We start from the raw sequence: 12,025 nt of genomic DNA on the forward strand, positions 1-12,025 counted from the left end.
GCAGTGTTTTCCATTCAGTTTTTTTATGTGCAAATTGACATTTCGCATAAAAACAGGTGGATGGAAACCCGACTATGTATAATAGACACCTTTGCTCAGGTTGCACTATGGATGCCGCCATGTTGCTGCCTTTCTTCAAGAACTAGTGTTGGTAGTAAATGCCACAGTACAGTAATGCAGGGAAAAAGCAATGCCAGGACAGGATTTTTATTTGATTTATTTTGTATTTATTTATTTTGCTGCAGTAGCTACAGTGTCCCAAATTTAACCAGCTACTTTGATTGTTTTACCAGCTGACAAAGTTTTCAGATTCTTGTCAGAAGTCTGTACAAGCTAACTGTCCCCATGTAATGTGGACTAGTGGCCAGCGTTGACACGTCCCACACATGTGATTGATTGTGGCTTTACCTGGAGGCAGAGGGGTTTTCTTCTGGATTAACACCACAGCCACCTTGGTGTTCCGTCCCTGAAGACTGGTCCTAAGAACAGAGACACAATACAGATGTTACAATTCTAAAGATGCTTCCGGTGACCATAAGTGTACAGCAGCCATACAGCCGAAATAACAGACAAGCAACTCTGATTCAGTTGACTGCAAATGGGAATTTAAAGGGTGAGTAAGACGTTCTACTGAAAACAACTTAACAGAGTGGGCTAATAGCCAGTTTAGTTTACACTAAATAAAACCCTTATTACACCTAAAAATCGACTTAATTGCATGGAAAATGTGCAGTAAAACCATGGTAGCTTGTGGCAGTTGGTGCTTTAATTTGTCCTAGTTATTATATTGTCCTAGTTTGGGTGTTACCTGTGTAGACAGAACCCTGTTGGTGCTTTAGTTTGGCTGTTACCTGTGTAGACACAACCCTGTTGGTGCTTTAGTTTGGCTGTTACCTGTGTAGACAGAACCCTGTTGGTGCTTTAGTTTGGCTGTTACCTGTGTAGACACAACCCTGTTGGTGCTTTAGTTTGGCTGTTACCTGTGTAGACAGACGCCTGTTGGTGCTTTAGTTTGGCAGTTACCTGTGTAGACAGAACCCTGTTGGTGCTTTAGTTTGGCAGTTACCTGTGTAGACAGAACCCTGTTGGTGCTTTAGTTTGGCTGTTACCTGTGTAGACAGAACCCTGTTGGTGCTTTAGTTTGGCTGTTACCTGTGTAGACAGAACCCTGTTGGTGCTTTAGTTTGGCTGTTACCTGTGTAGACAGAACCCTGTTGGTGCTTTAGTTTGGCTGTTACCTGTGTAGACACAACCCTGTTGGTGCTTTAGTTTGGCTGTTACCTGTGTAGACAGAACCCTGTTGGTGCTTTAGTTTGGCTGTTACCTGTGTAGACAGAACCCTGTTGGTGCTTTAGTTTGGCTGTTACCTGTGTAGACAGATGCCTGTTGGTGCTTTAGTTTGGCTGTTACCTGTGTAGACAGAACCCTGTTGGTGCTTTAGTTTGGCTGTTACCTGTGTAGACAGATGCCTGTTGGTGCTTTAGTTTGGCTGTTACCTGTGTAGACAGATGCCTATTGGTGCTTTAGTTGGTGCTTTAGTTTAGCTGTTACCTGTGTAGACAGAACCCTGTTGGTGCTTTAGTTTGGCAGTTACCTGTGTAGACAGATGCCTGTTGGTGCTTTAGTTTGGCTGTTACCTGTGTAGACAGAACCCTGTTGGTGCTTTAGTTTGGCTGTTACCTGTGTAGACAGAACCCTGTTGGTGCTTTAGTTTGGCAGTTACCTGTGTAGACAGATGCCTGTTGGTGCTTTAGTTTGGCTGTTACCTGTGTAGACAGAACCCTGTTGGTGCTTTAGTTTGGCTGTTACCTGTGTAGACAGAACCCTGTTGGTGCTTTAGTTTGGCTGTTACCTGTGTAGACAGAACCCTGTTGGTGCTTTAGTTTGGCTGTTACCTGTGTAGACAGAACCCTGTTGGTGCTTTAGTTTGGCTGTTACCTGTGTAGACAGAACCCTGTTGGTGCTTTAGTTTGGCTGTTACCTGTGTAGACAGGTGCTTTAGTTTGGCTGTTACCTGTGTAGACAGAACCCTGTTGGTGCTTTAGTTTGGCAGTTACCTGTGTAGACAGAACCCTGTTGGTGCTTTAGTTTGGCTGTTACCTGTGTAGACAGAACCCTGTTGGTGCTTTAGTTTGGCTGTTACCTGTGTAGACAGAACCCTGTTGGTGCTTTAGTTTGGCTGTTACCTGTGTAGACAGAACCCTGTTGGTGCTTTAGTTTGGCTGTTACCTGTGTAGACAGAACCCTGGTGGTGCTTTAGTTTGGCTGTTACCTGTGTAGACAGAACCCTGTTGGTGCTTTAGTTTGGCTGTTACCTGTGTAGACAGAACCCTGTTGGTGCTTTAGTTTGGCTGTTACCTGTGTAGACAGAACCCTGTTGGTGCTTTAGTTTGGCTGTTACCTGTGTAGACAGAACCCTGTTGGTGCTTTAGTTTGGCTGTTACCTGTGTAGACAGAACCCTGGTGGTGCTTTAGTTTGGCTGTTACCTGTGTAGACAGAACCCTGTTGGTGCTTTAGTTTGGCTGTTACCTGTGTAGACAGAACCCTGTTGGTGCTTTAGTTTGGCTGTTACCTGTGTAGACAGAACCCTGTTGGTGCTTTAGTTTGGCTGTTACCTGTGTAGACAGAACCCTGTTGGTGCTTTAGTTTGGCTGTTACCTGTGTAGACAGAACCCTGTTGGTGCTTTAGTTTGGCAGTTACCTGTACCTGCTGCACATGATCACAAATATCCAAAGTGATGTCATGTGTGCAGTGCACAAATGACATCACTGGTGCACAACTGAACTCAAATCAACTCAACTCTCAATAACTGTCAAACTAAATGAATGCCTCCAAAACTGTTGCTGTTCAACTGCTTGTTGAACAGCAAAACGTTTTGGCGACAGCATACTAAAATACCAGTTATGCAATGGTGGAAGGATTTTCTGGAAGACTGAACTTCATGGACTTTGTGCTGCAGAATGGTGGATCTATTAACAGAGAAACCCAAGGAACCCAGCCTGTTTCCAAGAAGTTATTCATAACAAGTTATTCAGCAGACCATCTCCCCTGCTCACTAACTTTGATGAACTTTCCCTCCAGCTTGCTCAGCTCATTCACTTGGCTGAATGTAGCCTTCACAGGGCTGAATGTAGCCTTCACAGGGCTGAATGTAGCCTTCACAGGGCTGCATGTACCCTTCACAGGGCTGAATGTAGCCTTCACAGGGCTGAATGTAGCCTTCACAGGGCTGAATGTAGCCTTCACAGGGCTGAATGTAGCCTTCACAGGGCTGAATGTAGCCTTCACAGGGCTGCATGTAGCCTTCACAGGGCTGAATGTAGCCTTCACAGGGCTGAATGTAGCCTTCACAGGGCTGAATGTAGCCTTCACAGGGCTGAATGTAGCCTTCACAGGGCTGAATGTAGCCTTCACAGGGCTGAATGTAGCCTTCACAGGGCTAGATGTAGCCTTCGCAGGGCTGCATGTAGCCTTCACTTGGCTGAATGTAGCCTTCACAGGGCTGAATGTAGCCTTCACAGGGCTGAATGTAGCCTTCACAGGGCTGAATGTAGCCTTCACAGGGCTGCATGTACCCTTCACAGGGCTGAATGTAGCCTTCACAGGGCTGAATGTAGCCTTCACAGGGCTGAATGTAGCCTTCACAGGGCTGAATGTAGCCTTCACAGGGCTGCATGTAGCCTTCACAGGGCTGAATGTAGCCTTCACAGGGCTGAATGTAGCCTTCACAGGGCTGAATGTAGCCTTCACAGGGCTGAATGTAGCCTTCACAGGGCTGAATGTAGCCTTCACAGGGCTGAATGTAGCCTTCACAGGGCTGAATGTAGCCTTCACAGGGCTAGATGTAGCCTTCGCAGGGCTGAATGTAGCCTTCGCAGGGCTGCATGTAGCCTTCACAGGGCTGAATGTAGCCTTCACAGGGCTGAATGTAGCCTTCACAGGGCTGAATGTAGCCTTCACAGGGCTGCATGTAGCCTTCACAGGGCTGAATGTAGCCTTCACAGGGCTGCATGTAGCCTTCACAGGGCTGAATGTAGCCTTCACAGGGCTGCATGTAGCCTTCACAGGGCTGCATGTAGCCTTCACAGGGCTGAATGTAGCCTTCACAGGGCTGAATGTAGCCTTCACAGGGCTGAATGTAGCCTTCACAGGGCTGAATGTAGCCTTCACAGGGCTGAATGTAGCCTTCACAGGGCTGGACATGCTGCAGTATGCACACAGATCTTATTTCCCCATTTGGAGACTGTCGCTGCAGGCCGCGAGGTGTGACCGGTCTGATCTGTTAACAAGGGCGCAGAAATGAAACTGCGTGCACTGCCAGACGCTCCGTGTCACTTCAGCGTCCGGTGTGTTTGCACCATTATTAGACTGTTCAATAGGGGTGGGAATCGCTGAGTAGCTCACGATACGATATCGTCACGATACTTGGCCCTCGATAACGATATTATCACGATACAGCAATACTGCGATACTGCGATAATCGATATATTGGAAGACGATACATCACGATACCTGTGTAACTGAAGAGAAAAAAATACCCCTAAAAGGCAAGAAGCAGGTATTATGTATTTATTAGCAGAATTGACATGAACTCTCTCAGAGTTCACTCACTCATACCATTTTCGATACCACGGAGGAAAAGTTACACATTAAGTCTTTTTATTATTATTATTAAAACAAGAAAACCTATATAACCTACCTACCTATATAATTTCTAAAAGTAGATATTAATGATCAAACATTTCCATTCATGTAGCCTACAGTATTTATGTTTTTGTTTCAACTACAAACATAAATAAACGTCAACTTTTTTTGTCCCACCCCTACTGTTCAAGTGTCTTTATTAGAAGAATCAGAATCAGAATCAGCTTTAGTGGCCAAGTATGTGCACAACTGCACATACAAGGAAATTGGCTCCGGTCCGCTTAACTCTTATTATACCATGGTCTGAGTGAATACTCGATTCTGATTGGCTGCAAGGTGTCCATTAAAAAGTGATATTGTACAGTGATAATGGACACCTAGCTAAATGGTCTGTTCACCGTTCATATCAATGCGCCATAGTTTCATCAGTGTTATCAGGAGAGCAGTTTGAGCTCTATACCCCCGTTAAGGGTTAATATGACAATTTTGGATGTTGAGAAAAAAATTGACTCGGTCAAAGTAAGTATTTAAATCACCCCTGTGTGCTCAGTTTATCAAAAATAACTCTTATTTACAATTTTGATTTTCGTTTCGGAGATTTTTAACCTCGCGTCACCAGGCTCTTCTCGGCGAGAAAGAGAAGATTTCCCTCGTGCACGAGAGAGAGAGAGAGAGAGAGAGAGAGAGAGAGAGAGAGAGAGAGAGAGAGAGAGAGAGAGAGAGAGAGAGAGAGAGAGAGACAACTCTCTCTGCATTTCACCACATCAGCAGCACACGCAGGGCGCTGCTCTCTCACTCTCACTTCCTGAAAGTCTTCGCTCTTAAATGTTAATATACTTGGCCAATACGTATCTATCATACAAAATAAAGCAAGCTGCCAAACGGTAATGTCTTCATTTAATGTAGAACGCAAAACATCGTTAAACCTGCATTCCTGTAATAAAGTTAACGTTTGAGTCGGCTTTAAAACGGAGCGGGTGGTGGAGGTGGGAGGGACTATTTTATTTCGTGGAAGACTGATTTACAGTATGAATAACAGACATTTAGCCATTTAGATTGCTTTATTTATTACACATGGAAATATAAATGACTGGTCTTATTGTTTTGTTGGCAAGTGACCATGGTATAAGCGGGTTAATGCACTTCGAGGTGTCCATTATCACTTTTTAAGGGACTTCGCGGAGGCAACCGTCCTCGGCTTCGCCTCGGACGGTTCACGCCTCCACGTCGTCCCTTAAAAAGTGATAATGGACACCTCGTCGTACATTAACCCTTACATGTACTCACACACAAAAGAAAAATGTATGCTCAGTCTAAAACAAACAAGAATAACAAACAAAGGATAATTAAACATTTACATTAACTACTATATACAATTCAATAATAATAAGTGTATGAAAAAAGCATCTATTTTGAATATGTGTATATGAAAGTAATGTATCTACTGTATCTATGATGAATATGAATTCCTAGGGTGTGTATATATAGATATTAGAGGTGTCACGATACACTCAGTTCACGATACGATACAATATTTTAACAATATTTTTTTGCGATCGATTTGTAAGTTGAGGGGGCATCCTCCACGCTAATTTGAGTAATTTCACCATTTTCATCCTCCGTGTCTGTAACGTCCCTCGTCTGTTCAAACAAAGCAATGAAAAGGAGAGCGAGCATGCAATCAGATGCAGATCAGTGCCACCATGTTCAGCTTCTTTTTCTTGCGATATGAGATTTCATCTCAACGATACATATTGTCACGTTTTGATATCGCGATATATCGTGGGACGATATATTGTGACATCCCTAATATACATATATATATATATATATATTATATGGATAAATAAGCTACGTATAAGTAAGCTACATGTATAAACAATCAGGTATCAGATATTGCACAGATATTAAAGTGCAACATGTTATTGTTGTTCATTTACCCCCAACATGGTCACTTACTCTAAGTTGTTGTGGATAAGAGCTTGGATGTAAAACAATCATTACAAACCATTTTCAAGATTTGATATGAAGAAAATCTGCTTTCTGAATTGAGGGACTTAAAGCAAGTAGAACATAGGCCTGACTCACTGATGGAGAGACACAGACAGACAGACAGACAGACAGACAGACACACACAAGGGCTGTGAATCTTCACTGGCCTCACGATTCGATTACGATTCAGAGGGCTACGATTCGATTCGATAACGATTATCGATGCATCTCGATGCATCTTAAATCGATGCATCACTTTTTTTCCCGAATACATGATTTTTTTTCTCACTTTCTTTTTTCTCACTGTGTGGCTACTTTTAAAATAAAAGTGCATTTAGAATTGCATTGTATTATGATCCATAATTAAAATAAACAACTGCATGTACTTCCATTATATTTTATTTGATTATAAAAAATAAAATAAAAATAATAATAATAATAATAATCGATTTTTGACATTTGTGAATCGATGCAGAATCGTGCAGGTCCGCATCGCGATGCATCTTATAATCGATTATTTTTGACACCCCTAACACACACACACACACACACACACACACACACACACACACACACACACACACACACACACACACACACACACACACACAGAGACACACACTCCTACCTGACAATCTCCACTTTAGTGGCACACTCAGACTGTTTCTCCTTCCACGTTGGGTCGTCCCAGTCCAGCTCATAGAACAGAACCACCAGAGCCGGCACCAGGTTCAGGTGTTTGTTCATCCAGCCTGTCTTCAGGATGCCTTTAGGGATGTACCACTCATACGAGGTCCGCTGGAGAGGGAGAGACAAACGACAGTATAGAGACTCACACAAATGTCTACATTGTACAACATACAGCAGCACTGACGTGTGGTAAATGGTAAATGGCCTGCATTTATATAGCGCTTTTATCCAAAGCTCTTTACAGTCAGTAGGTACATTCACCCATTCACACACCGATGGCGGCAGGTTACCACGCAGGGTGCTGGCACACCAACGGGAGCAATTTGGGGTTCAGTGTCTTGCCCAAGGACACTTCGACATGCAGACTGGAGGAGGCGGGAAACGAACCACCGACCTCTTTTATCCAAAGCGATTAGTGGACGACCCGCTCTACCTCCTGAGCTACAGCCGCGCATTATGTGCTCAGTAGCTCAGTAGCCTACTGTGGCTATCGTTTCTTTTGATTGACTGATTATTACTATAAAGAGGACTTTCCTTGGTCTTCTTTCTGCAGCCAGCCAGCTGGGCAATGGTGAATGTGCGACACGCAGAAATGCTTCGCAGGTTCCAACACCAACCTCCTACTGCCCGATGAAGACCCGTGAGGGTCGAAACGTTGTATCTTTGTAATTAAAAACTCACCGTGGGAGCTTCAAAAACAGTGTCCGGATTATTTTTTCCTTTACCAACACGAACCTGTCATCAACCTAACTAATAAGCTGAATGGAAACTCCAAATTTCGAAAAGAAAAAATCAGCAAATACTGCAAAAAGGTTTTACGTCCCCTTGAGGCAGATTTGTTTGTCTGTTGATAGAGAGGTTATTCTAAAAACATGTTTTGTGAAATAATAATGATGCAGAGTTACCTCAACCCTGTGTTCTGCACAGCTGGCAGCTTGTACAGTCTGATTCTAATTTTGGGATTGTTGACTTTTCAAAGTTCAGTTAGAATTTGTGCAAAACCTGAATGGAAATCTAACTATGGTCTGCTAGTATTTTATTTTTTGCATGTGTGGCACCCTAGGAAGGTTGATTGTTTGACTGCAAAAAAAAGGGAGAAAACTGACTTTCAACAAACTCAATCCGCAATTATACAGTGATGGTCCTGGAGGCACATTTGTAGAGGAAGAACAGCTGATATGTTCACCAAATTGCATGTAATTTTAACTTATAGGAGGAGGTGTGATTATTTCTGGCCCCAATTATGAAATTGTTTCCTTCTGTTCATTCCCTCATCCACCAAACATTCAATACACAAAATATCTCATGCACACTCCATTGGTAATGGGAACTAGGAATTTCCCAGGTCAAAGACAGGAACGCCGCCCTGTGACGTCACCTGACCTCAGATTTCATCCCCCAAGATGGCAGCTCCGCACTTCAACAGTAGTGAAAGTTGTAGTAAATACTGTTTATTCAAATGAGATAATTCCTAGTTCCCAATACAAATTGAATGTGCCATCAGACACTGCTTATTGAAATTTAGTCAAACTTGAGGAAATTATGCATCTCAGCATGCATTTTCCAAATTACTGACCAGAGAGACTGTGTCATTTGTGGAGGACATGTTTACAATACTGTTACCTTGTTAATTTTGACCTGTACTTCTAGTGCCCCGCTGTGGCCAATCAGTGTGATTTTGAAAATGTTAACATTTTCAAATGATAGCAATCAATTGGGAGAGGTTGATGTGAATTACTTCTTGAAGATCTCGCTGTCTATTGCTCACCTTGGTGCGACATTTGGGGTACTCGTGGTCTCCTGGGAGGACTTTGAAAGAGATGGGGACTCTGTCGGCCCGGCGGTTAGCGCAGAAGGCATCCCAGATGGCTCGGTGCACTGCGTTGTAGACCACATCCAGCCCGGTCAAAGCTACAAAGGCCATGGGCCGACAACATAACTCTGGAGGGAGTTCCCACTGGGAACCTGCCATCATGACTGTTCAACACCTAAAAGAAAAACATCAGCATTCTCATTCTAAGATCAGAAAACAGAACAGCTATAAGATCAGTAAAGGAAAACAATCTCAGAGGCTCTTACACCACTCATTACCAGAAATGTGTCATAGTCAATGTATGCCAGGAGTGGTCAACCGTAGCTCTCAAACACCAGCAAAACTGTATCTATAGCCCCTTTTGTGAACGTTTAGATACTCTTTTCAAACATGCTAAATTGAAGTTCAAATTTAAGTGGACAGCAATTTGCTAAATGAAAAAATACTATATTGAAATATGTTAAATATATTCAAAATCCTAAAAGAAAAACGAATATAGTTATAGAGACAAATTGTGGCATGTTTGTGTTTTCAATAAGGTTTCTTTAAAAAAAGAAAAGAAAAAAAAACATAATCTATACATTTCCTATGTCAACCCAAGTACGAAATACTGCGTCTACTGTAAGGCTACCTGTTGTTAGTGTTTTAGCTCAATGTGTTATGACTAGTGTTCTTGTTGGGAGAAAACTAGTGTTGGTTTGGGTAAAATGATATCGATTTTGAGACATGGACGCAGTGTTTTGGTGCATTTTGGAGGAGGCTAGAGTGACAGGCAGCCAGAAGCTAACCAACGTTAGTGGTGTAATGCTAATGTGACACAAACACTTGTCACATTCAAATGAAAGTCTACTGTATCTCATTATATGACAGTTTAGCTACTTGCTAACTTTAGGTTACGAAGACAAACATGACAACATAGCAAGCAGGAAGTAAGCTAGCCATTGCCATTTAACCTTATCCTGTCATGTCTACTTGATGTCCTTTTATCAACTGGTAATAAAGTTGCGTTTTGCGTGTCACATTATGAAGTAACTAGCTAGCTAATATATATTAAGAAAAAAACATACCGCGACTGCATCACATGAAGTGAAGGGTGTTAAGAGCGAGTAAGCTGCAGTCCACTAGCTAGCAGTCGGGTGGGTTAAGGAGAAGAGGCTAGCTAGGCTAGGCTAGCTGTCAGGTCTGTACAGCTGGAGCTCCAGGCCGAGACGAGTCGTTTTATCCCAACTCCGGATCTGGTCATCGCCCGAAAACCAATCTGCGGTGTGTCATCAGTCAGTGGATAGATTCCACAGAGACAGAAGTAAAGTAGCTATTCCAGCAGCTAACGTTAATTGGAGAAAAACACAAGCTAGCTAGCAGCCGGTTTGTTTGTATTTCCGGTCACCACCTTCTTCTTCTTCTTGTGGTTTTAATGGCGGTTGGCAAACAGCTTTCGGGTGCATTACCGCCACCCATTGACCTGGAGTGTGGACTAAAATCTATTCTCTTTGTCAATCAATTTTCTCAGATTGTATTAATTAATCTTGTTGATATTAAATACTCCAGAATGAGTAGTTTATCCAACGCTTATCCCCTGAAGGTTATCCTCCTCTTCTTCTTCCTCCTCTTCTTCTTCTTCTTCTTCTTCTTCTTCTTCTTCTTCTTCTTCTTCTTCTTCTTCTTCTTCTTCTTCTTCTTCTTCTTCTTCTGTTGACTTTTATGGCAGTTGGCATCCAAGTGTTGCATTACCGCCTCCTACAGGATTCTGACATCTTTGAGTGCAAACTATTTACAGTGATGTGCTCCCATTCCCGATACTGTGTCCATTGTGCTGCATTCACGTACTCCTCGGAAGCTCGCACTTACCAGTTGTGAATTCGTAGTTGCTACATGACACCATTCAAGTGCTCAAGTTGGTCAGAAAGAGCAACAAACATGGATGACAGGTGGCCAGAAGTAAGGTTGTTTTCTCGTGGCTGGTGTTTCCTTACCAAAAGCAAGTAGTGTGTCATTATGGTATAGCCTAGCTCCATAGGCCACAATTGGTATCTACTAAAATAAATGATAGCTATGAACAGAATAATGAAATATATAGGCCTAACTTTTTAGAGTCAATTGGTGACACGGACTCCATACTTTCCGCCATTGTTGTAGCCTACTCCCGAAACCTCACGTGAGGTTTCGAGGTGGTCCTCGTCTGTGAAGATGATCTTGCTGAACACACATTTCCACTCCCATAAGCTTGTGTTAACCACATAGGCCTACCTTATTTCATGCATTTTAATAGAAATCCCCATACTAAAATTACATTACATTACATTACGTCATTTGGCAGACGCTTTTATCCAAAGCGACTTACAATAACACATTTTTGTCAGCAATAGAGCAATCTACTATGGAGCACAGTCTGTGATAACTACAACTTCTGAAGGAACAGTGGTACAAGTTTAGGTTAGTGGTACAAGTTAAGGTTAGTTTTTTTTTTTTTTTTTTTTTTGGGTGAAAGAGAGAGAACGAAGTTAGATCAAGAAGGGCCCAGATGGAGCCTGAAAAGGTGCGTCTTTAGTCTTTTCCGAAAGATCGGCAGTGATTCAGCCGTCCTGACCGAAATCCTATCGAATTTTCCCCTTACGAACCAAGATGGTGGCGATTTGCTACGTCCGACTCATTCCTGCGGTACTCTATTGTCTGAGTCTGTGAGAATTCATGCCTCAGTGTTTTCTCAATCTCCTCTCCAGAAATGAGAAATGTCCACAATGTTCAGGAACCTTCTAGCACCATCTTTTTTTCAGTTTTTTTTCACGTTAGGAAGACAACAGATCTTCAAAGTAAAACACTTAGTCAAACGTAGTTTGAACAGCCCTCCCCTTCCAGATAATTGAAAGATGAAACTTTAAAGAGG

At 42.7% G+C, this 12,025-nt stretch overlaps 1 protein-coding gene across 1 annotated transcript in view; it reads right to left on the bottom strand.

The window, feature by feature from the left end:
- LOC310771226 (trafficking protein particle complex subunit 11-like) overlaps positions 1-10,553 on the bottom strand; it is a 54,647-nt gene extending 44,094 nt beyond the window's left edge. The window contains exons 1-4 of the mRNA XM_083663882.1: positions 10,209-10,553; positions 9,097-9,316; positions 7,267-7,436; positions 409-479 (exon numbers count right to left, since the gene is read on the bottom strand). Of these exons, the coding sequence (XP_083520008.1) occupies positions 409-479; positions 7,267-7,436; positions 9,097-9,303 (448 nt within the window). The 5' untranslated portion in view covers positions 9,304-9,316; positions 10,209-10,553. The remainder of the gene's footprint in view (positions 1-408; positions 480-7,266; positions 7,437-9,096; positions 9,317-10,208) is intronic.
- Positions 10,554-12,025: the final 1,472 nt, after the last annotated feature.

Source organism: Poromitra crassiceps (assembly GCF_964638095.1).
Source record: "Poromitra crassiceps genome assembly, contig: HAP1_SCAFFOLD_447, whole genome shotgun sequence".
Taxonomy (NCBI): Eukaryota; Metazoa; Chordata; class Actinopteri; order Beryciformes; family Melamphaidae; genus Poromitra; species Poromitra crassiceps.